General features: G+C 42.1%; 1 protein-coding gene across 1 annotated transcript in view; it reads right to left on the reverse strand.

Moving 5' to 3' along the window:
- SCN5A (sodium channel, voltage-gated, type V, alpha subunit) overlaps positions 1 to 25706 on the reverse strand; it is a 180075-nt gene that overhangs the window by 53354 nt on the left and 101015 nt on the right. Inside the window, exon 16 of the mRNA XM_009322497.1 lies at positions 18460 to 18930. Within this exon, the coding sequence (XP_009320772.1) occupies positions 18460 to 18930 (471 nt within the window). The remainder of the gene's footprint in view (positions 1 to 18459; positions 18931 to 25706) is intronic.

Below are 25706 nucleotides of genomic sequence, written 5' to 3' on the forward strand. Positions count from 1 at the left end.
GAGCTTAGAGAAGAGGAAAAGGGAATAATCATGGGAATCACAGATCACTAAACTCTCGCTGTAGCTCATGGTTAAACTAAATTAAGTAAAGACTCAGAGGAGGAAAGGAGAGTGTGGTCTCGGCATGCAATGTCGTAGACACATAAAGAGAGTGAGGTGGTTCTCCTGTCTGCTAAGGGTACTGTGCACAAACAGGGTGCAAAGAGGCCAAAAGATGGCAAAAAGAGCAAATACAGAACGTTCTCTCTCTTTCTTGGAATAAGTGAGTGGAGGAGGTGTACTAGGCAGAGACAACGGGATCCGTCAGAAGCCCCTTTGGGAGACCAAACTAATGCATAAATTCATGCTGCAGAGGGCAGTTTTAAATGTGTTTCTAGGTGGAGTGGCTGTTTTGAGTACCTGGACAGGGCTTCCGCACCCACCTCTTGTGTCTGTAATAGTGGCAAATTGATCTGAATGAGTTTTTCAAAAAGCCTTTAGCACTGAGATGCTGAAATCTCATTGAAAGGTGATGTTTGCTCAAGGCTTAACTCTCTTATCTCCCTTCCTCTCTCCCTCACCTCTGAAGATCACATCCTTAATCTACCAAATTGACATATGATATCTAAACTTTAAGAAAATATCTGGATGTCTATTACAGAAAAGTCTCCTTTTAAAATTAATTGTAATTAACTTAGATTCACCCATTGCTGCGTGGAGAAAAGCCATCCTAAGGACCCAAATATAACACAAACTTTGTCTTCAGCTGTAGGGATTAGAGTCAGCAGTATCTTCACTAAAGATATAGAAGAAGTACTGACCGATATAATCCTCATGTTAGTCGGTAACATTAAATTGGAGAGAGTATTGAAACCGAGCAAGCAGAAAGGAAAAGAGAAGTGAAACATGGACAGAATATAGCAAAATGAGGCTTGACTCAAAACAGTACGAATGAGAGAGTTCAGGGAAAATTTCAGTGGAGATCCTGGAAACCTGTAACCCCAAGTCACTTGGAGTAATATTAAAAAATCAGACGTGATTTTGCAATGGGATGTAACTGTGCAGAAAATCTATATGAAAGCATCATGTCTAGATAATGAGATACTATTTCCTCTCTTTACGGTTCTGTGGAAGTTGTATTTGGAATATTGTGCTTACTTCTTGGCAAAACAACTCCAAAAAGGAACAACTGAGGGAGTTGCAAAGGGTAAAGAGGTAAAAAAAGCCAGATAAAGGGCACAGTGATAGTAATTTACAAGAAAAGATGAAATTACAGAACAACGGTGTGTGATTTTAGGGGGTAAGCCAAAGACGAAAGGAAGCAAACAACAGCCTATTAAATTAAGTGATATTAATTCATAAAAAGAGAATGATAGATAAAATTGGTAAAAGAGAGTAATGAAACGGTACTTTGAAAGGGAAAAAAGAAAAAAAAAGGGGCTGGTTATTAACGCAATATGCCCAGCCATGAGATTTCTTCTAAGCAAGTGAATTATTCCCTTTGGTTAATGAAGAAATCCAAGTTGCCTGATACATTTGTGTACGTTTGTACACAAAGCTGTACAAAATATTTTGTGGGGCAGTGTTTTGGCAGAGAAATCAACCAGTTTGTTCTCTGAGGTCTTATCCACCTGTGACATCAATGGTTTTATTTCTATGGTGTCTTTTTGATGATCTATATAGGATGAATTTTTAATCATATAATGTATCCTTTATTGACATCAACACTGTTTTATTCAGAACACATTCAATGCTTCCTGTTATTGACTGAATCACTCAAAGCCCTGCCTCTTGGGCATACCAAATCTGTTAAGTTACTTCCTCGCAGTTGCTGGCTTTATTTGGCGAGTCGCAAGTTCTTGGGACATTCATCAGAAAGATGATTAGCATGTCCTTGTGTGCCGGCACAAAGATTACTTCTGAATGGGAGGACTGTAAGTATGTAATGTCCACGCAAGATCTGGCCTTCAAAAATAGCACCCTTTGGGCTTTGCTCTTTCATGTTGGTATTCATAGCCTCATGTGAACTTCCGTTTGATTTCAAGTCATCCCTGGATTATTGCCATATTCCCCCACCTCTTTCTAAGCAGCCGCAAATAGAATCAATTATACTCTACAATAGAAAGGTGACATTTGTGTCCCAGGACCCTTTGAAAGTTGAGGGAGGAAATGGGGATTATTTCTTTATCACAATGTTGCTGAATATATCAGGGCTAGAATGTTCCTGTTTTATCATGACATTTTGTTATAGCACTAAAAAAGGACATAGTTTTCCAGCCTCCATGTTAGGATCATAGGGTTTATTTATCTCAAAAAGACATTTAAACATGAAGGATACCCCTAATCTCCTGAGAGAAAAATTTCTGAAACAGTCTTCTAATTCCTCCTAGTTACAATGCTTCATCTCATTATTTTTAAGTTTTGGGTTTCTTTGGTAAACATATATACCTTTTTTTCCTGAGACTAAAATATCAAATATTCGAGTCTCCTTCCTCTAAAGTTCAGGACCTTTTATTTCTGAAGATGAAGTTCAATATGCCAAGAAATATTCTGGCAAGGAGGATTGCTCTTTACAGAAATGCTTCGTGGCTAGAGGATTTCTGATTACTGTGAGTGGAATTTATCTCACCTAAGTGTACAACTCATCTAGTTACCCTGGGCTCCCTTTATAGTCAATGGAGAGAAACAGGCACTTTTAGAAGATGATTCATCTGACGTAATTTAAATGTTGATTTCAGTCAGAGATGAGACACATTTACCTAACTACATTGGCTCCAGATCCTCATTGACTATAAAGGGGCCTCAGATGACAAGTTCAGATGCAGATGTCTACATTTAGTTCAGTAAATTCCACCCCATATGACAACATGAATCAGCAGGTCTGGAAAAGATGAGCTCTGGCTCTGTGATGACTTTGTTTCCTGTTGTCCTATCAAGATTTTGCCATGGGATTGCTCCTGCTGGGCACAAATTTGCCAGCAGTTTTATAGCAGAACTGGGAGAGGTGTGATGCATGTTGATAGTATGTCATCCTTTCCCTTTCATTAATTCAGTCCCCCGAAACCACCACTGGTTCCAATCTCAAGGAGCTATGGAGTTCCCCAAACTCCCAGGACATCACCCAAAACCTCCACTTCCCCATTTCAAAGAGAGGAATGCAACAGTCTCTAATAATAAAGGCAATGTTATGTCAACAAAATGTTAAATCTGAATGGGAAAAAAAACCCAACAAGTCAGCAAGTAGGATACAGGGAATTTAAAGCCTGGAATCACTCAGTGTACGGTACAGACATGTATTTCTGATATTCACATTTATAAGGACAACATAATCCTACAAATTGAAAATAAATGCCAGTGGGTACACATTGAGAAGCAATGAGTGAGCTACACTTAGATGAACATCAGCTGAATGATACCAAGGCTTACTATTTAGCTAGTATTTTCATGTCAACTACTTAAATTGTTGCACCTTTCTTGGGTCTATGCGCTAACAGGAAAAGAAATGGTAATCTGTGACAGATAGCAGATGTCCTCCAGTGAACCCAAGGTACAGATCTGCCAAGTCAGCAGATGCCATTCTTAGAGCTACTTTTCAGCGAGAAAACACACACATATTTGCTCCTAAAATAAAACAGTAACATTATAGATGATTTTGTGTTTTTTCAAAGCCTCTTGGAATCCCATCTTCATTTATAATGCACATTTTCCAAGCTTTCCAATTATTTTTATGAGAACAAAATCCTCTCTTCTTTACTAAGACTGTAATACCTACTACATACTATTGCTTTCCTGCCGCTTGGCAAACACGTATTTTTACAAGCCATAAACCCCACATAAATCGGTGACATGCACTACGGAGCTGGTGCAATGAATTGCATGCAGTATCAGGTAGGAAAGTTGTTTCTGTTACCTCTTTTTGCCCTATTGGAGGTGGTGGCTCAGCCTTCAAATGCTTATCCACGTGCAACTCACTTAACTCTTCACAAATCTCAGAGTTCTGACTCCGGACGCCTGGGCTTTGGCATCGCTGCCCCCTCAGCTGCAGCTGTTTTTCCTGCTGGAAATAATCCTAGATGGGTTTATTTTCTCTTTCTTTGACAGCATGCTTATTTCTTAAGGAGAACTCCCCAGCTAGAAGAGAAAATAGCCTGGACTATACTTGTCAGGGGATGACATCTTGAGGAAAAATGGCAAGGAACAAGATAACACAAGCTTATGCTGTAACTTTTGAGCTTTAGCAACTGGATATGTCAAGATGTCTGGCTGTAGAAAATGGAAATACAAATAGGCCAACTTCTTTTTGAGCTACTTTTTTTTGAGGAAATACCCTTGCAATCTCCATTTTGAGTCTGGTTTTGAGACACAAGTTTCCTCCAGTGACCCAAGGCGCACGGAAAGGTGCTTGCAGTTCAGTTGAATAACTGAGGGGTGTACTCCCAAGTCGTGGCGATACTCTGTGTTACAGCTGGAGAAAGGCACGAGTGCAATGCCCAACGCTGTGCTATGAGTCTGCTTGAAACAGTGTGGAAAAAAACACACCCAGAGGAGACAAGATACACATTGAAGGGGAGGAAAACGCAAAGTTCACAAGAAGAGATAAAAGGTACCTAAAAGTAGATGTGGAAAAACTGCAGGTAAACATGTAAACCTATGCAGCGCCTATTCAGCAAAACTCTTAAGACTACTTTGCACCCACTGATGCCAACAGGACTTAACCACAGGCTGAAAGGAGAGCGCATCCTTAAGTACTTCACTAAAAAGGGATGGACTCTGGAATCAGAGCAATAATTTTTTTTCTGCAAACAGGTCAGGCTAGAGCCAGCGTTTGCTAGCATGAGTGGTGCCATTAAATCCAGCCACTCCTTCCTGGTGTGATGATTATTGCTGCTGAGCTCTCTAGAAGTACTCCCAGGACTAATGGCAGAGGAGAGTATGTTTGCAGGGTTGGTCCCTACATCTGGAGGCCCAGGTTCTCTGCTGGTGTAAATCAGTGTGCCTTTATTGATTCACCTAAGACAGGGATTTCTGTGAAAACTCCATAGCTCATCCCAGCACTACCATCGTTCATGCCATTACTAACGCTGCTACTAAAATATTAATAAAACTCTAGCTGGTTTCAAAGGGTTGTGCTGAATTGCTTACAGAAGGACTTCCATGCTGAGAAAAAAAATTACAAACATAACAGGATTTCAACAGTAATTATTTAAACCTATTTATCTTTCACTTGTCCACCTTTTCTTTTTCTTTGGCTTGACTGACATTCGACGTTATTCATGTATTAAACAACTTTCCTTCCCCAGGGAGCCGCAGCCTACCTGCCTCAGTTCTAAAGCCACAACACCACAGGAAGTCCCTCAAGAGGTACCAGGAGCAGAAAAACACTTTATTCCAAATATAACTATCTGAAAGAACAGATGACACAAAGGAAGCAGTTGGTTAAGCAAATTGCTCTCCGTATAAATACTTTCAGACTGTCAGGTTTGTATCAGTCCTTTCAAATGTCGTTCTGTGTTTCTAGCAAATTAATTTAAAATCAAATTACTTGTTTCCTGCTTCAGAGGCATGTGGTCTAAAATATATTCTAACTTTAATAAATTAAATTATGCATGTCCAAGCCTGTACCCTCTGCATAAGAATGTATTACATACAATTTCAAGGTGCAGTTTAGCACTGATCTTCACAGGCCAGAGATTGCTCCATAATCATCGAGTTACAGTTCCGTCCCTGTCAAAAAGTAACACTCTTTAAGGTGTATCTTTGGAAATAGTGTAATATTCAGGGGAGAAGCTAATGTGGAAGGCACAGTATGCGCAAGTAAGGCACTCAGCCATAAAAAGTTTTTTTTTTAATGCAATGTGCGTACAACTTAGTACCAAGTAATCTTAATGGCATGATATTGGTTATAGCACTAAAACAACAGAAACAATTGTTTCATGTTAAAAGTGCAATGCGATCTGAGGTGACATCTCAAGTTCATTTATGCAGAAACGTTGTGCACTCAGATTCATTAGAAACTGCAGTGAACGAGAACAGACTGTGTAACTCAGTTGATCTGACAAATACTCGAGTTGTTAAGCAAATTATTGCACTAAGCTAGAGTCAAATGCCAAACTTACACCAGTTCTCTGCTTACTAACCCTCTGTGTGGTACCAAGACTTAGCAACACTTTCCTAGAGATTAAACTCCAGGAAATGTGGACTACTTCCACATTCCACTACCCCCCAGAAATCACACTTGGACCAAGTATCCGATGAGTTAACATTAATTAAAACTGATGAAATATATCCTGGCAAATTATCCAACAGGGAAAACATGCACGTGTGCTCGGACAATGATTTGGTTCATCATCGTGTGTTTTCAGATCCGTCCTGCAAATTTATAAGATGGGAGAAAATCTCTAAGAGACATGGACTCTTCAGAAGAATCTGGTTGTATAGACTGATCCCAAAAGGAGTGTTAGGGAATCAACCGAGTTTTTGCAAGAAACTGATGCCAGCCCTGGTAAGCCACTCTCGTGGGATGCAACAGTCTCATTTCCAGCACACAGCACCTGAAGATCAGCACAGACCTGTCTGGGGAAAGGTGCCTTTGGTTTATGTTGTTTAACTTCGGACTGTTTGCTTTTGTTCTGATTCCAGATGATTCGTTCTTCTGGCAGCAACAGCAGCGGGTTTATCTCCTGTAAAGCTCCCCGCCGTGGGTGGTTTATATAATTTGTTTTTAATTTTTGTATCAAGTGCCATGTTGCCAAGGCAATACACATTATGTTAATATTTATTGATTCAGTTGTTTTCATAATTTATAAAGTAAAACCATTCAGCAATATAAAAACTTTGTGCATGCAAACGGAGGGTTGGGAGCCCAGGACAGACCTCAGCTCCTTTAGGGCATAAACCAAAAGTTTGCTCACCTCTGCTCTGCTCTGGGCCCTAAAAAGAGGTGATCTGCCAACACCGTACCAGTAATTAGCACATGGAGGAGGATGGACCCAGTGTTGTCCCCTTGCATGCTGCAGGTCAGTTGTAGCGCCAGAAAAACAGCAACCAGATTGAAAATAGAGCATAATCTGGGTGACATCTCAAGTGTGTTTGTGCACGGATCCACATACTTGTTTGCTGACACAAATAAATACAAAGGCTCCACACCGCGTTATGCCTCTGAAAAGCACAGATCGGCTAATTGTTTCAGGCTCAAATGGGGATTAGTGCAAATGCCGCTCCTTTGGAAAGAGGACTTGCTGTTGGCAAAACAAGACAAATACCTGTCATCAGCACGGATTCACTTTATTCCTTCCCCACGGAAATATCATTTTTTCCATCCTGTGCAAACAAATTTAGAAAGAGGATCCCAGGACCTGCCTTTCAGATGGTGAGCAGCTCAAAAGGGTTCTCCTGATGCTTCGCTCGCTCCCTAGATCAAGACCCTGGCTTGTAACATTTGTTCCCTGATTCCCTGGCCACGGCTGTTGTGGGAAAGAAGATGTGCAAAGCCTTTGATAGCAGGAAGCTTCCTCTCCCAAGCAGGTGGGGAGGCAAGAAAAGGGAATTGGCTCTGGAGCCCTCCCCCCTTGCAACTGTCACTGCAGAGCCAGCAAGCAAGGATGAAGGATGTGGCAGGATAAAGTTGATTTAAGTTATTTTATGAGGTGTACAGGGTATCCCCTGTCTCTGGTGGGACAGTGCAAATGCAAACCGCCCTTTGCTCAGTCCATGGTGCAATGGGAAGCTTCAACCCTATGTATCTTCTCTGCTCCCCACCAGGCTCATGTGTCCCTCTGTCTCTTTGAAGACCAATTTTGAGACACTAATGGGATTTCATGGGTGTCCAGGTTCTGCCATCACTTTCCAGGAATTAGATGGTCAGGACATTTCCAAGTGCAGACTTAGAATGGTGGAGGCTTGTCCTGGTCCCTCCACATACAAGTCTGCACACACTTGGCCATACAGGTGGGACCCTACTTTACCACAGGACACTGCCCGTCAGAGGAAGCATCATCAGCAGACAAGGATGCTGGCAACAGAAGTATTGCTGCTTTAGGCATTCATAGAGGACTGACACTATGAAATTGAGCCTCCTTGAGAAATGCAGCTCAAGAGAGCAGCAATTAGCAATTTAATGGATGACAATGTATTTTAACCTGCAAAGCTTCCTATAGCCAGTTTTCAGATACCGTAATAGGAGTCGGAGGAACTTTTCATGCATAGTAAACCCAGTTCGGCAGTGTGACACACATAGTTACGAGAGGACTGTTTACTCTGTAAAGTAATTGTTGATGTTTGTGTTCCTCCTTGCAGACAGCTATGGATTTCATAAAATTACCGTGCCTGGTAGCAATTGGCATCCTTTCTCAGCAACAGTTTGCATCTAGTAACTGGCACCCTTCCTCTGCAAAGAAGCCAAGAAGTAAATGATCGCAAAACCCGAACTGTTTATATCCTACCTCTACATAAGTGGAGAAGCAAGCAGATTGCAATGCTGCTGAAATACGGCGAGCTTGCATTGCTGCCTGAGTGGCACCTGTTTCGTGTGTAAAGCAAACAGGAGACGACAGTCTGCAGAGCTGTCGGGCTGACAACTCTCAGATATGCTGAATTCAGTCGTTCTGAAAAGCCTTGAAAAATCTGAGCTAAAATAGGAAAGAAATAAATAACCACGAACTGGAGAAACAAATCGTGGGTTCTTATTACCAGAACAGATCGTTTATGACCTTGGTTCTCCTCTTTCACAAATAAACGTACATCCTTGTAGCACCAATAAAATCAGTGGGTTTATCTTTCTGCACATTTAGCATGAGAAGAAAAATCACCAAATACCTCGGGAAAATCCCCTTGCTTCCTTAATACGAGAAGGGGAAGATTAATATCACTTATTCTGCTAGGACTAAAAGAGGGCTGGTGTGCAGCTGCCAATTTTAAGTGTGCACATTTGAGAATCTCTCTACCCCAGTTTGAAGAATTGCTTCTGTAAAGCAGAGTTGCTACTACTCAGTTTAATGAGAAATCAGAGGAAAACCTGGAGTGATACCACACCACAGCACTAGGACTGTAGCTGAGACACAGAGAGGACTCATGCTACTCTACGTTCATTTACAAGTGCAGTTTATTAGCAGACTACAGAGTGTGAAGTCCTACTTTAAGTTTGCAACACATGTACATAATTCAAGAGCTGCAGATTCCTCAGAGAGGGTATGAAAACAGGAAAGGGAAAGTCTAAACTTGATTATTTGAGACTAATCATCCCCACTCTTCATCCTACGCCACCTGGTCCATCCTTCCACTCCAGCAGAAACAACCAGACATCACGCTAGCTTAGTAGACTGATTTTTGTTCAGTTTTTCAGCCCTTATCTACCCCTCCCAGTCTTTTCTCTTGCCATTCATCTATGCAAAAGCCAGAAACAATCTGGTGCAAAGGGAGCAGTAAAACGTCAGCGTTAGAAGGTGCTGCTTGTATTTGCCATGTGAATCCATCTGGACTTTTTTTCTTTTTCTTGATGACCCAGCCTTTATAGGGACCCCATTTATTAAAACCCAAATCACTAACACATGCATGCAGAAGAGCAACATTGACAAAACAGGTTAAACACAATAGTCTCCGAGTTCAGAAACAACATAGGCCTGTTGCCCAGCTCCTGGGTAGATGAAATTATGCCCCCAACTTGGATGTCCACAGATCCCAATGGAGCTTCCAAGTGAGCTGTCATCTGTCAGAGTAGTCTGAAGTTACACGTACGTAACTAAACACAGAACTTGTCCTCCTGGTGGACCTAAGAAACACATTTTTTCCCCCTGAAAGTCACAGGCTATTTGGAAGAAAACTGCAGTATTTGTTCTAAAAAAATAGTGCACCTGTGAGTACTTAGCTGGATAAAAGTACCAGAATCTGGCCTTTAAAATTCAGAATGGCTAAGGCTAAGGCTGGCCAGAAACCACAGCTGCTCAGCAGAGGCTGTTAACAGCAAAAACTCCCCTGGAACCAGCCTGCCCCAGTATTTTCTTTCATTTTGAATAAAGGTGAACTTAGACTTCACCAGACAAACATCATCACAGCCACTAACTGCTGGTCTCTGCACAAGTGCTGCTGGATGCTTTGCCAAACGGTGTCCCTCAAGGAGGGAAACAACAGTTTAGCAGTGCTCCTTCTCAGATTAATCCAGAACATTTTAAGTGTTTGAACTCTGTCCGCAGAGGGCCAAGGCACGTTATTTCTAATGGCTTCTGCCTTGCTGGCCTAAGGTCTTTTCCCACACTGGGCAACACACTGCCCATAATAAAACATAGATTCATTATTCCAAGGGCTGACTCTTAAAATTAGTCTAAGTGGGAGAACTTGGCAAAAAGATGGAGTGACAAAGTTAATTTAGCCTGTTATCAATTCAATAGGCTTAAATAGGCAGTGAAAGTGTTTCAGAAGTGTTCATTGTTCAGAGTTGAAGCGAATACCTTTTGCTAAATTGCATTTTGAAGTTTAATCACAATCTACTTTACGTTTCTTTTGGTAATTGGGATGTCTCCACAGTATAATATGAAGAACTCAAACTAATGGGCTCCTCTGATGGAAGTTTAAATTTTGGAAGTTTGCCTCAAAGTGCAGTGAGTGAGAGTGCCTGAAATAACCCAGAACCTTTCACCCAAATAAGGCGTTAATATTTTGATCATTAAGGAAGTCTCATATTATTACAGGCAATAGCAACAAAATAACCATTATTTTAAATTTTGTTATTTTGGATCGCAATTAATGGCAGTAATTTCAACCCCCTGACACATGCACGCATGCACTGTCTCACTTGGCACAGGAGCTGTTGGGGAACTGGCTGCTGCTCATTTTGTCCAAAGTGTTAAATGTCGGCATTTTCTTTACCAAAAGAAGAAACAGTGAGAAATGCTCATTTCTGGGCAGCATTCTGCTCCAGGGAGGGACATGGATACTGGGAAATGGCACCCAGTAGGCTGTGACTGACGCGTAGTCCACAGTCTGGGCACTTGTCCAAATGCATGTTGTCAAGTCCGCTACGCCTGATATCGGTTCTTTCAATGCCAGGCTTTTTTTTTTTTTCTCCCCCCGCTTTCTCTCCTCCGTCAGCTCCCTGTGTTTCCTGCACCTTAGGCATTATGCTGTGGACAAATATATTTCCTTGCCACCGTGCACTGAATAAGCACCCTAAAACCTTTGTTCGCAGTGTGACTGCTCTAATCATGTCATCAGAGATCTGACTCGGAGTCTTCTCCTTCTGCCCCATCGTACTGGAACAAAATAAACACAAATGTCTTTCTATATGTAAAAGCAAAGATGCAGACATAGGTGCTTTAAACCTGCTGCTGTGATTTACAGTCCTTTTTCTTTTTCTAATGGCTTTGCTGCTATTCTTCCAAAGACAATAAATACAGAAATATTCTATTGTATTGCTAAAAATAATTAGCAAATCTACACAGTTTTCAAGTAATGCAAAGCAAAATATACAAAAGGGAGAAACCCAGGCAAACTATGTATGTAATAATAATGAAAAAGCCCTGCTATCTTACTTAATGATCAGAAAAATATGTGCCCAAATAAAGCCGACAAGAAGAACGCTGTAAGATTTATTGCATGTTGCACGCATGTATACACGTGGGCTCACTCTCCTGCCAGTAAGAACTGGGGAGTCATCAACCGACTTCAAAGGTATTTTATCCAGTTGCACTAAAAGAGAACGTGTCCCACAGACTGGAACTGAAAACAGATGGAATATAAATACTGTTTGAAAGGGCATTACGGTTCCTGACAGTAAAGTATATTTCCTGCAGTAAAAGGCTGAAATTAATGTACCCTGTCAAATAAACACATGACTTCATGGTATCTCTTATTTGTAGACGTTAGAACTATTAGGAGCATAAGACATTTTCACAAACAATTTTATATCAAAATCTTTATGCACTGGCATTTTTATGGCAATTTTCAATAATTTCAGCTACACTTATGTCAACCTGGAATAATTCTATTGACTTTTACAGAATCACTTCAGGTTTAGGAGCAGGTCTGTAATGCACAGAAACCATACAGTAAAATTTCCACTGTATACAAAGGAAACAGATGTGGGTCCAGATGCAGATGGTGAACTGTGTTACCTGAGACATTTCATTCTTTTCTCTGTCTTACAAATGATGTATCATAGCTAAAGTAAACTTACAGGCTCTGTGCAGAAATTATTGGTTGAAAGCTTTGACTCAGTGTTATGAGAAAGCTAAACCATGATGATCCTAATGGTCCTCCGTGATCTCAAAATTATGAATCTCTTACTGGTAGAAACATGCAAAAAAATGTTATCAGAAATAGTTTCACCTTGTCAAATGAAATAAAATGAGTCAGTAATTCTGAAATAAATATGAGGAAGTAGAGAATAAAAGCCTGGGAGTTTGATCCAGTTCAGGGCAATATAGAAACTATACTGTTGAATAGACACTGTGGTGGCAGCCAGTTCTGTTATTGACGTATACAGAGGCAGTTACTCATCTAAAGTCTGGAAAACTGGCTTTCCTGGCAGATGTGTTTGCTGGAGCCCAGGCAAGGATATACACGAGGGGAGAACTGTCAATGGAGAAAAAAAATGTGAATATGACTAAAAAAGCAAGGCGTGCTCTGGAGTAATGAATACTCGCCCTGTGTGCAAAATCCAGGCAACGTACTCCCCTCGGGTCCTCTGTGCAGACCCAGACCCAAACCTCTTGAAAAATCACAGCAGAGGTGCTGTTCTGCCTTGGAGGGGTCTAGGAAGAGTACAGAGAAGTGCAGCTGCGCAGGTGGAAAACTGGGAAACCCTGAGAGGTAATGAAAGACACTGTTCCCTTCCTGCAGGCAGTGTTCCCTGCCAGGTCGCAGGAAGGTGAGCCCTAGCAGGCACAGCAACGACTTTCTGCTATTTAAGGATTTCCACAGCCAGGGGTAAGCCTCGGCAAAGGGGATGGGCCAGGCCTCCACCGGCTTTGCAGTCTCAGGGTGGCACAAATCAGCCATGGTGGGACCTGGCCGCTGTGCACGGAAAGGCAGCACTCCCGTGGCGTGCATGCCTGGTGTCGAGGAAGGGGTAAGAAGCTGCAAAGCACTCCGTCCCGGCAGCAGGCAGCCAGCATTTTCCATATGACCCAATTAGCCACTCCGTTGGAACAAATCAATAATGGCATTTTCTGAAGACAAGCAGGCAAGTGCTGCTGGCTCGGCACTGTGCTGCATGTGAAAATACAAAGGTGTTATCTTTGCGGAAAACAGCATCCGTGCCTGGCTCTGTCACTGCAGAGGGGGCGAATGTGAGATGTGGCCACGAGCCACTAGCCACCGCAGCATGGATTTTCTTCTCAGTGGCATGTTATAGACAGATCAAGTCGAGGGCAGTAGTTTGAGTAAAGCAGGACATGAAGTAATTAAATTTAAGAAAGGGAGGAAAGCGGTAACAGCCTTGTTGGGCTGACTCAAAAAACAAGGAAAGGGTAAAGCCATTTTCTGAGGTTGTACTAATGAATTTTGCTGACTGTGGGAACTCATCAATGCAGAAAAGGATCCAGATACCATGCAGAAAGACCTGGACTTTCCTGAGGCCTGGGGTAATAGAAACAAGACAGAGTTCAATGGTATAAGTGCAGGACACCGAACTTTGGGGACTGATTCAGGACACGCAGCGTTACTCATCTGGAACCTCCTAATAGGTTGAATAGACTAAAAAGTCTATTGCAGGATTCCGCTGAACCACAAAGCGATGTCACTGAGAAAGGCACACACCTTTCTGGGCTACAACTGTGGGCACCTTGAAGGTTGAGAAATACTAAAGTAGGAATTTTGAAGATCTAAGCTTTGGACTTATATGTCTAGTGCAAGTGGTACGAACCCCTCTCATGTGTGAAACTTTCAGTGTAGTTAAATTACAGGTAAGTTCTGGTAGGATCTTCTGTGTCAGGTGGAGTGGACTGTGCACACTGAATCGTCCCATCACTTTACTGTCCCCATAATCTGGTTCTTGCTCCTTCAGGAGACTGAAAGTTGATGTCACATATGAAAAGATGGCCCTTATAAGCAATTACAAGACATTCTATGGAGGTTCAAGAAAATAATTTCCACATTTTAATCATTTAGGAAGCCAAAATGGGAACCCAAAAGAACCTTGAGAAGATGCAACCAGCATGTTGCTGTGGTTGCTGCTGAGCTTTTGGGAGCTGTTTTCCTGCTAGGACAACCCATATTTAAATTATACATCTCAAAGACAGAGGAAAAATGGAAAAGAGTTTTAATGTAATAGAAGGTTATTTGGACACTATGTTCGAAGTACGACCAGATGGATGATATTTTTGTTGTGATTATTCTTGTTCTCATTATAAGTTTAAACTTCTCATCAAATCCTGAAGAAATCTTGTGGACTGACAAGGACTTGCCCAGCACTAGGAGCAGAGCAAGGAAGGGGGTTAGGTAAAGCCCTTAGCGAAAATGTTGCAGTGACTGGCATCAACACACATATCACACAATAAAGATGAATTAATTAAGTTCAAGGTGGACCTTTCTCAGCCTCACTCCTCTTCTGCCAGCTTTTTGCACCTGTGCTGACTTTTATTGTTCAGCTTTTCTTTCTGATCCTTTCATCATATGTGTGGGCTACAGGCATGTGTCTCCTGGCTCCCCGAGCTGGCAGAGTATCTCACTTGCATCTCAGTAATCAAAGGAGATTTAGAAGCTATCAGGTGGTCTCGCTCCTTCAAAACCCTCTCCATGACAGTGCCACAAATTGGTAGCTTTCAGGAAGACGGCTGCTGCCAGTCTAAGCTTTGATAATAGAAATGGCAGCTGAAATTTAAACTTAGACATTTCTATTACTCAGAGGAAAAATGTGCAGTCACAGAAGGGTTTCTCATCATCTGAAATTTCAAACTGCTGTGTGTAACACTGTGGGGCCCATTTCTCGGCGGCTTACTTTAGAGTAGTTTTGTGACTTTCTGCAAAGAGCCCAGCATTGGTACAGGATCTGTAAGCTGAGCTGGTCATCACGCTAAAATACCCCATCGGGATCAACAACTTTGTGATTCTGCTTGAGACCAGCCTCCCTTTAGCCTCTCTGTCATGACGGATGGGTCTGGACTGATGTGAGCACACGATAAACAGAATATGGTCCAGGATCTTCAACTGACAGAGGAAGTGTAAAGGATGTGTAAGGATTGTGCAGATTTACCTAGCCATGCGTTTGAGAGGCATGCATACATATATTCCCTGTTTATGCATCTCCTTTTGCCTCTTCTCTCACGCTATTGCACCAAAATCTACATGTATGAGGAGGAAGGCAGGTTCTGGCAATGTTGCCAAGGGGCTGCTAAATTCCAGGTCAGCCAACAACTTTAAAGTGAAGCAGGGTACATTGTCTTCTCCTGAGAAGGAAATATACATACACATTCTCTTTGTACATGCTAAAATATTTAAATATGTAAAAATATGGATTATAATTAGGGGAAAGTTAGAATAGATTTGAATGTTTAGCATATCCTTGGTAGTTCTTGTTTCATTTCTCTATGATGCCCTCCACACAAAAAGACACTTCACCGTAATTGTGCCCTTTCAGCGCAATCATGTAAATTTTGCTCTTGTTCACGTTGTTTTTCCTTTGCGAGCTCTGCTGTGGTTATTGTGGCCATCCTGGAGGGAAGGAGGTAAGGACGCCCATGGAGTTTGGGCTCTCAGGATTAAAGCTTCTGGGAGTGACTGGGGAAGTTTATTCCCCAGAGTCCCACAGGGCTGCCCTTGATACAAAGGTTAGCAATCTGTAATGCTCACAACTCTATATCCAGGGACCTGGGATTTCATACTGACCTCCAGGTGTGATAATAGGGATACTGCAGGAACCTATGTGTTGATCAAGAGAGTTTTTTGTGAGTCCAGAGATCATACTTCTTTGGAATGGGCACCATTAAAAATGGCAGATCTTTGAATCGTTTGGGATCTGCTTTCTCATGGCTCTGCTCCTTATGGAGACATTTACAGCTGCACAAATTTATTAGGGTTTTGCAGGAAAGCAAATGCAAAGCTCATTATGCAATTATAATTTATTCTGTTGAGCTTCTTCCTATTTTTGTTTATTTATTATGCCAATGTATTTTGAGTCTTTGAGTTGGAACCCCCTCACATGCATACATTTTCCTCTAGGAACTTGATAGAATTGTTTGCTGGATATAGGAATTTGTTTCGCGTTTGGACCTTTTCAGCAGCAGACCTCTCAGGCCTGTGGACAAAGGTTGAAAACCATTGATCAGGGCTATGCACAGGGGAACGGCAGTGACCTGCAGCAGCTGTTTGTCAAAGCCTGGAAAACACTAGTGACACAGCTAATTAATACATTTCTCCACTCCATGCCTTCTGTTTAACACACACGCTATCAGTGAACTATATTATTTCACTGCAGTCTAAATATGTTGTGGTAATGTGACAATGTTACTCTAATGTTTATTGGAAATTTCATTAAAAGATAGAGTGTTTCCTCCTATTTTGTTTCACTCTGAATCCTCAATGTTTATATTACATATGATAATGTTTCAATATTATTGAAACAATTTGAAGAAGTTTTCTTAATATTTTCAGGCCAACTTTTATTCATAATGTTCTGTTTCACTAAAAACCCTATTTTTCTACATCAGTTCTCTCCCTCCAGACTCTAATAGATCTCACTAAAGGTCTAATTCCACATTTACTTGCTGTACAACATCAAATGGACGGCTACCTGTTCTGTCTGCTAATATACACACCAGCACCTACATAGACACATTGTGCAGCTAAATAGAAATCCACATTTCTATACTTTTAAGGTACAGTAAGATGTAAAAATCCCAAACCCTCCATGCTCAATGCTGCAGTTTAGCTTGCAATTGTGAACGTTGCTATTTGTCGTGAGGAAGGTGGAATACAGTGATGTATGAGATACACACGTGCGCACACACACACACACGCTTCCAGACCTTATGGACACTTTACGTGCAAAGTTTCAACAAACTTTTGCTTTGCACTGTGAAGGAAAAATCTGAGAGTTCTTAAGATTGTGACCCTCTGTCAGATGTAGCAGAAAGGGGTGAATATCTTTAAAGGCCAAAAAACCCCACCAAACCAAAACTCCAGAATTAAACACATTTATACGCTACCAAATGCATTTATACTAGTCAGTAATTGCAGATCGGCTAATACAAAGAAACCCATCTACTATGTTCATACTTCACTTTTCAGGTGTACTCTGGTTGTAGTTTTAACTAATACAATGCTGGGAATAGAAAAGGACTTCAAAGAAAAAAATAGATATTATCCATGCTGCCCACACTGATTTAAAAAAGGTACAAAAAAGTCCCTAAAAGTGTTTACCAAACATTTCAGACTTCTTTTTTTGTTACCTAGGTGTCTATTTGGACAGTGGGGCTTGATGATAAAGTTTTCTGACTCCTTGCCCTTCAGCTCCCCAAGGGGATGGTCAATGTCTAAGACTTGCTTGGTAAGTGGATGCGCTAACATTGTAAAGATTTCCTCAATGAAGCAGGAGAAATTAATGTTTAGCAGCCAATTTGTGCCCACCTCCTGACAGAGTCCTTCCTTGGGCTTTTTTAGGACAGGCCTTCTCTAAGGACAGTTTTGCTTCAAAACTTTCTTCCCCTCAACTGAGAGATCGGGGATCACTCCTGACAGCCTGATCTGAAACAGGAGCTTTGATCCAGTGCCTGCTGAAAAAAAAAAAAGCCGGCGTCAGAGGATGCTGGATCAAGGCTGGAGGGTCTGGAAAACATTAACTAGATATGATGTGTGGAGCCAAGAGATAAAGCTGTTAGAAAGGGGAGAGGAGGAGAAGGAGAGAAAGAAAAGTGTTCCCATGAAGATTTTTCTTCTCCATTTTACACCAACCACAGAATTTTTCGAACCACACAATTTTTCAGCCTTTACTACTGGGTGCTCTGGGGAATACGAAAATCTGTCATGTCACACCAAAGAACAGGCAAATAACTATTTTTTCTGTCTGAATACATACGATTACATATCTTCTCTCTTTCTCTGGTGCCTTGTCATATCAGCCTCTGCCTCGTCATATTTTTAAGAGAACTACCTGGCCCTTAATTCTTCCTGCACAAATTAAGCCATTGCCCATTTTTGCACACTGAGAAATCCCCTGTCATAGTCAGAGGACCTAAGATTTGCTCTGTAACATTCCCATGATTCAGCTGAAAGGAAAAAAAAAGCAGTCTCCTGTGTGAGAAAGGGTTTAATTGCTCTGGTTAGAAGAATTAATCTAGACAAGCACAAAGAATACAAAGAAAGGGAATGCCTCTTGTTGGAGACTGAATTTTGCTCTTGGATATGCACCTGTAACTTCTTCTGAAGTTAACAACATATCAAAGGCAGGATTAGGCCATAGGACATTTGCATCACGAGCCATGGATCCAGAGCAAGGGTGGGAACGAAGGCCCTCTTAATGAGCTGCAACAAGCAAACATTTTAGTTGCCTACCTGCTCCATTTCGGTAAAGGTGCTCTGCTCCTCATCTTCTTCCTCGATATCTGACTCTCCCACAGCAATAGGAACACAAATGGACAGGTCAGGATTGGTCATAAAATCATCATTGTCTGTAATTCCTAGGTGTTTCTCCCCATTTTTATTCATCCCATCCTCAGCGTGGTTCTCTCTGTGATTCTCCATGTCTTTGCCAAGCTCAGCGGTTGTATGGCTGTTCACACAATTGTTAAGGGCACCTGTATTCTGGGCAGCAAGCTTCATCATTGCCTTCTTTTCAGCTGTTGTCTTGGGGTGCCGGAGGACATTGCAGCAAAAATGCCACGTCGTGTGTTTCACGTACTGAAGACCCCTGTTGATCCGCGCAAAAGCAAGCTGCAAGTTGTTCATCTCCCCGTCCTCGTCTGGTGCCGAGAGGTTGTCAGCACTGAAAGAGCTTAGCAGCAAGGCAAGGAACAGGTTGAGCACCTGAAACCAATAAAGTTAAAAGGAAATAAATGATTAATTGTGGAGGACAAATGTTTGGTCTTGGAAGCAGGAGGGTCTGAGTCTCATCTAATCTGTGTCATCGTAACACCACCAGTGTTCACGGAACTACCTCTAATTATAGATGATTTCAGTAGGAAAAGAAGGAGTGCAGACATTTCCACTTTAATTTCACGTGCAGAATTTTAGCATGGACGATAACACACTCTGACATTCCCTTTCCCCCTCCAACACCACAAAACACAAAAGAAAGAAAAGGCAAAGCTCAGAAACAGAATATGGGATAAAATTTTCATTGGAAGATACATAGTGTAAATATTCTCATAAGTGGTGGTATAATGAATTTCCTGTAATTGCCAGTATTCCATCTTGGGGGAAATCACTACTTGCAACACTTATTGACATTCAGAAAGGTACTGTTACATGTAGAAAAAGACCATCATAAGAATATTTTCAGGACCTTTTTGGGTTTTACTCAGTGTGAATATTGTTATTTATATTTCATAGTATATAATGATATGCATACGCATGGCACTTAAACCAAAGAGTATATTTGGAAACATTTCTAAACATTTGTATGCATTTTCACAGATAGTCTTGATTTAAATATCCTCTGGGCCATGAAGAAAATCTATTGTGACTGTAAATAAATACCTCAGAGGTTGTATAGATTCAAAACCTTTGCCCTCCAGGCAAAAACAAGCTGTCACACTCAGGCTTAATGTGGCTAAATCTGAGCAGGGCTCACCCCTAAAGCAGGCTTGGGCCTGGAAATGCTGCTACTAGTCAGGAAAAAACTATTTGAAGATTTTCACAGATGTATGGGAAGATCCAAACTGAACTGGAGACCGCAAATTGGCTTCCTCTTGTTCCTGCAACTTCAGAACTGTCTACCTTTGCTGGTAGTGTGCTGCAAGATTAGACACAACTACACATTTGGGTGACATATTTGATGATTTAAACCACCTTTTACCTACTAGTTTGTTTGGGTTTTGTTTTTGTCCCCTGCCCCCCCAATATATACAATTATATCCAATAAATAAAAACAGTTTCTTCTAGAAGGGTATTCCCAGTAATACATCTTGCAGGCTGATCACCGGGTGCTCTGTATGGGACATTACACCTGCTTGTGGTCCGAGAAGGAATGAATTACAGCTTTTGTGCTGGATTGACAAGGGCAAGAAGCTCACACTGGAAGTAGATGCCTGGGATGATGGGAATGGGGCGAAGGTGACTCAAACCAGTATCAGCTAAAATATATTTACCCAAAATAAACTAGGACCAAATTGCCTCGTATCAACTCATCTGTGGCCTGTACAAGGTGGGTGGGTGCCAAGCTCTGTGGCACTGCAAAGGAGAGATCAGTGCTGCAGCACTTCTGCCATTTTAGCAATAAAATGGACTTTGTGAAGATATTTTCTCTGTGATCTCTTAATGCCACCAGAAATACTTGTAAGTCTCCCGGCTTCTGTCTTTCTGATAGTATTTTAAATTGATAAAGTCTGCTAGACCAAAATAAACAGTACTGGGCCTTACCAAAGAACCACAAGCTTTTGCTATCATCCCCCCACCCTGTTCCCCCGTATTTCAAATATTCAGAATATATGAGCTGGAATTTTGAAAACTAGCCTGGTCTTAATCACTCTGGTGACACTGCGTTTGAAGTGTCCTGTCAGTACTGTTTTGTAAAGTACTCTTTGCAATCACCGTGATTATAAATGAAAGCAGTTGGTAGCACAGCAGGTGCCCGTGTCCATTATGAACTGCTGAATAAACTATTGGTGCACTGAGCACTACCCTGCTCTAAAGTAAAGTGAGATTAAAGCTAATTGTTTCTTAGCTGGTCCGTCATACTGAAGTGTCACTGACAGCTTGTGTGGGTCTCCTCTTAATCACTGTGGCAGTCTGGTATGAATCAATCTTTCATTAAATAGCCCACTCGGAGGTATTGCAAGTGATGTTGTCTGATAGGTAGTTGAAAACCAGAATACTGGATATACTGTCAAGCCGGTGGGAGTCCATCAGCAGAGGAGTCACTGGCAGAATCACGTTAGCCATTTTCAACCAAATTTGATAGAGGGATGAGGTCTCAGAGATAACCACATTGCTACAAGCATCCTGAAAATAAGCATGTGGGTAAAGAAGAGACACTACCCAGGCCACCAGCACAGACAAAGCTTGGAACAAGGCACAGCATGTGTCTCCTCCCCAGTGGCAACCTAGGGACATAGGAAGGAGCTGGAGGAAGGGAGGGGATAAAGAAATCCAGAATAAAAATCTTCTGGGCTTTATAGGTTCAATTCTGTTACCTTAACAGAGGTGCATACTGTTGTTTGAGGTTATCTGAGACATCTGCACCAGACCTACAGAAGATTTGTGTCCTCCTAAAGCTGCAGGCTTCATCTAACCAGGACATGATGGGGTGTCGCAGCAGGCACCAGACGGCAGTGTTTAGGGAACTGAATCACACTTCAAGGATGGCAGCTGCCTCCAGACTCAGACACCAAAGCTTGAGGGTATAATGGGGCATCTAAGCCCCGTTTCAATCAGAAGAGGTTCATCATGAAGACAACGGAGCCTGACCAAATACAGGCGACCACGTTAGGGCTGCATGCAGCTGCCAATACGTAGTCGTCTAGTGCCAACTGACCCTAGCATGCCCAAGTCATCCTGAGGCAACTGGCTGACACGATACACTATTATGGGAGATCTGCGTCTACTTGGAGGCCAGGATGGATACCTTACAGTATCCCCAGTGGCATTAGACAAAACTGAGTCAAGCCTTAGATCTCTGCAGACTGTAGTGATAGCTCAGATGTCTTCTCCATACATGAATACCTCCATGTAGACACCCAAATTTTGTTATCTGAAGCTGAATTTCATCCTATACTTCCTTAATTCTGCTGTTCACAAAATAACTTTTTTGAAATGCCTTGTTTTACTTTTCCGTATTTATTTCGTACGTCAAACTACAGTTACATAAGTTTATCCAGATACACCTACAGGTGTATATAATAGGTGGTAACATTCTTAGTGTTGTTATTTACCATGGATTATTAAGGCAATGTTGTTTGTTTCCCAGAAATGCAGCTGACATTTTGCACAAAGAGCTATTTGCACTTCATGCTTTTAGCCAAAAATAAATCTCAAATATCATTCCCTCCTTCTTTTATGAGCAGGTAACCTCAGAGGTGTATTGCTGGGTGTTCAAATAGAGTGAACTGCTGTATAAGCACTTTATGTTTACTTATTCCCCCCATTTCACTGTACACTGCATTTTCCAGAAAAATATATGCTCAACCCATGACACACCACATTTCCTGTAAAAGGTTACTAATAATATCCAGTCCTCCTGGTTGCTAACGCAATGCTTTCAGTTTAAGTAAAAGTAAACTAAAGACTAATTCAGTTTTCAAAAGGAATGGCAGATTTGCATGTCCATATGGAACCCCTTAAAAAGAAATCTGCTTTCCAGTGACACCAAGCAGCCAGTCTCTGAAAGCAGGTCACCTTTTTGGTCTTTGAGGTTAGGAATCAAATGACAGATGCACTCAAAGAAACCCCAGCTCCTTTAGCATGATGATGTTAAGCGTTTACCCTAATGACAGTACATCGTGCTTTCATAGGCCTTCTCACTTTTAATGCCTTTCCAAAGCTAGTGACTCTGGTTATGCCATTATAAGGCACAAAGGATCAGATTCATCCAGCCTAATGTCAGGTGCCTCCCTGAGTTGCTTAAGCTGGAGGAGTTTTCTTAGAATGTCTGTAGATGATGGAGACAGACTGGCGTCCCAGAAGATGCTGAAGAGCTGAACCATCTCTGGTGGTGCCTATTGAAGCCTAGGCTAGCTTGGGTTTAATATCTCACAGCTAGATTAAAGTTAGGGCACTTACCAATGCAGACCAAATAACTAGCACAGAATCATAGCATCATAGAATATCTCAAGTTGGAAGGGACCCATAAGGATCATCAAGTCCAACTCCCTGCTCCTCGCAGGACTACCTAAAATTAAATCATATGACTAAGAGTGTCATCCATGACTTGTCAAACACAGCCAGGTGTCCAGAACGTCCTTCTTGGTGTCAACCTGGTACTCCATGCTCCAGGCCAGTGGTGGCCAACCTTTATAACCAGGCAACCTTCACCAGGTGAGAGGAGAGCACAGGATGCTTCAGCCCCATCCTGAGCAGAGCTGCAGCACACAGGTAGCAAGCCTGGCATTGCACAAAGTGCTGCACCAATTCTGCGGTCACAGCAAGTGAAGAGCATAGAGGCAAGAAGCCATGAAGCTAACTCCTAGCTCCCCAGCCATGGGGAGAAAGCAGGCTGCTGGAAGGACCCCTCCTTCCCAAAGAGCCCTAGGCAAAGGCTGCTGGTGGAGGCTGGGAGCCACATATACTGCCAGCCCCTGCAATCCTCCTGCACTCCTGTGAATCGATTCAGCAATGCGTTCGCTGCCCTGCACTCTCACTGGGGTCACGCACTGCCCTGAATATAGGCCGAAAACCCACTGGGAAGGCTAAGGCTATTTCTTAGCAGACTGAAAATAATTCTGTATTTCATTTAGCTAGGAGCGAGAATGATGTTGCACCTGCACAAGTTCAATGGCAGGGTTAAGCCATCTCCAAAGTGGGGTCCTCAGCTACTGGTCTTGTTTGATTGCAGAGGATCTAATATGAGTTCACCCATGTGGCTTTTCCTGTAGAGGGATCTGTCTTGACTGCACACTGCCAGCAAAACAAGTGAGTTTGATTCAAACCCCTGATCCTTTCCTGTGCATGAGGTTTAATGAACTTCATGCTGAGCAGCAACTAAGGTCAGATGTTCTCATCTGCCCAGACCACACAGGACAAATCCTAGTAGGCTGGAGTCAGAGATGGGATCACTTTTTCAGGCAGGAGGTTCATAAAGCAGAGAAGTTCAGGAGCTGCTCTCATGAGCACTTGTTTGCTTGTAAGCCCACAGGACCCTTCAAACAACTGAAGATATTCAGACTGCAGATGTGTACTGTCATCTCCACTGTGGGAGATGAAGGATAGGGAGGACAGTTGAGGGCACCTATGAGGGACCTGTGTCACCTGAGGGTGCTTCCCTGTGGAAAAGGAATCTCCTAGGAGCCAGCTAAGCAGGTTTTTCTGTAACAAGGGGGTCCAGAGCAGAAAACATGCCCCATCAGTGAATTTTGTCATGCAAAAAAGAAAGCAACTAAAACAAATTGTATCCCTGTGGCAGCACATTGTCACTGCTGTCACTCAGCTGTATAGAAAAGCCCAGGCAGAGCAGCACGGTGAAGTACCTGCCAGGATCATCAACTACTCATCTAATACTTTTTTTGTGGATAAGACAGGACCCATACACCTCAAGCTCTTCAAACTCACTTCTCCGGCAGTGCCTGTTAGGCACAGATCAGCAAGAAGCTCTTCAGGCACTCGCTGACCAGTGGAGGAAACTGATTTTCTTCCTTCCTGTGTGTTTTCTGATGGCAGTGGACATCTGCACTGTTCTTTGGCTACCACAGGTGGGAAAGATGCAGTTTTCTCTTTGGAGACCTTGATGACTTCTAGCAAGCCTAATACAATATTTACCAATTATTTTATTTTGTTTACTGTAGCAAAATCCATGAAGCGGCAAAGAAAAACTGCTCATAAAGGGGCTTTCACCGCATCAAGGAAGTGTGAGATCTAAGTTTAAGCCAGAGACCTGCAGTAATAGGTCATCTAGTCCATCTCTCCACTACTGGAGGATTATTTGTTTCCTTGGAAGTGTATTTTCCAGTCCTTTGTACATTTTGATCCCAGGGCAAAGTTTACCAAGAGAGACTACTCCGGCAAAAAGCAATTTACGTGATCAGTTATTTTCTATATTCCCTTTTCTATTATTGCAGCTATTTGTGCTTGGATAAGAGGCTTATATCCTCCCAGTCCAGTTTCTCGTTATCCTGTAGTCAATCTCATAATCCCATTCTCGTCATATTTTAGTTTCTTGCTGTCGAAATGATCATGATGCCACAAGTATGGCATGAGATGCTTGTGGCTAGGGGCAGGTGGGAGAGAATACAGGTTGGAGAAGGATTGATCTCTTTCATGTTTCTTGCCCAAGATCAGCTAGGAAAACACATGGAAATGGGGACATGGATTTCCTGCCTTGCAGCCATACAATTTCCCAAGCGGACTGTGTTTGATTCTACAAGGCAGGTCAGCAGTTGTAGATGAGAGGTTTGTGGGACAGTATAGTACCTGTTTGTTGTAACAGGAATTTTTTCCTATCAACTCCATGTTAATCTGTTTGGTGAAATAACTAGTTTATCTATTTAAATATAAATAATAATATAAATAAAAATAATAATATAAAAAGAAAATTTATAAAAACAATGCACCAAATTCAGCTTATTTCCCACGTAAGATCCCTAAACTACTTTATGATGGTAATGAGAGCAGATGTTCTCCACAGGAAAGAAAAATGGAAGTATCCAGAGGGTAGTGGTCAACGGCTCAACGTCCAGATGGAGACGGGTGACAGGTGGTGTCCCGCAGGGGTCCGTGTTGGGACTGGTACTGTTTAATATCTTCATCAATGGCGTAGACAGTGGGATCGAGTGCACCCTCAGCAAGTTTGCAGACGACACCAAGCTGAGTGGTGTGGTCGACACGCCAGAGGGATGGGATGCCATCCAGAGGGACCTGGACAAGCTCAAGAAGTGGGCCTGTGTGAATCTCATGAGGTTTCACAAGGCCAAGTGCAAGGTCCTGCACCTGGG

The sequence above is a fragment of the Pygoscelis adeliae genome, unplaced genomic scaffold (genome assembly GCF_000699105.1).
Source record: "Pygoscelis adeliae isolate BGI_AS28 unplaced genomic scaffold, ASM69910v1 Scaffold123, whole genome shotgun sequence".
NCBI classification, from domain to species: Eukaryota; Metazoa; Chordata; class Aves; order Sphenisciformes; family Spheniscidae; genus Pygoscelis; species Pygoscelis adeliae.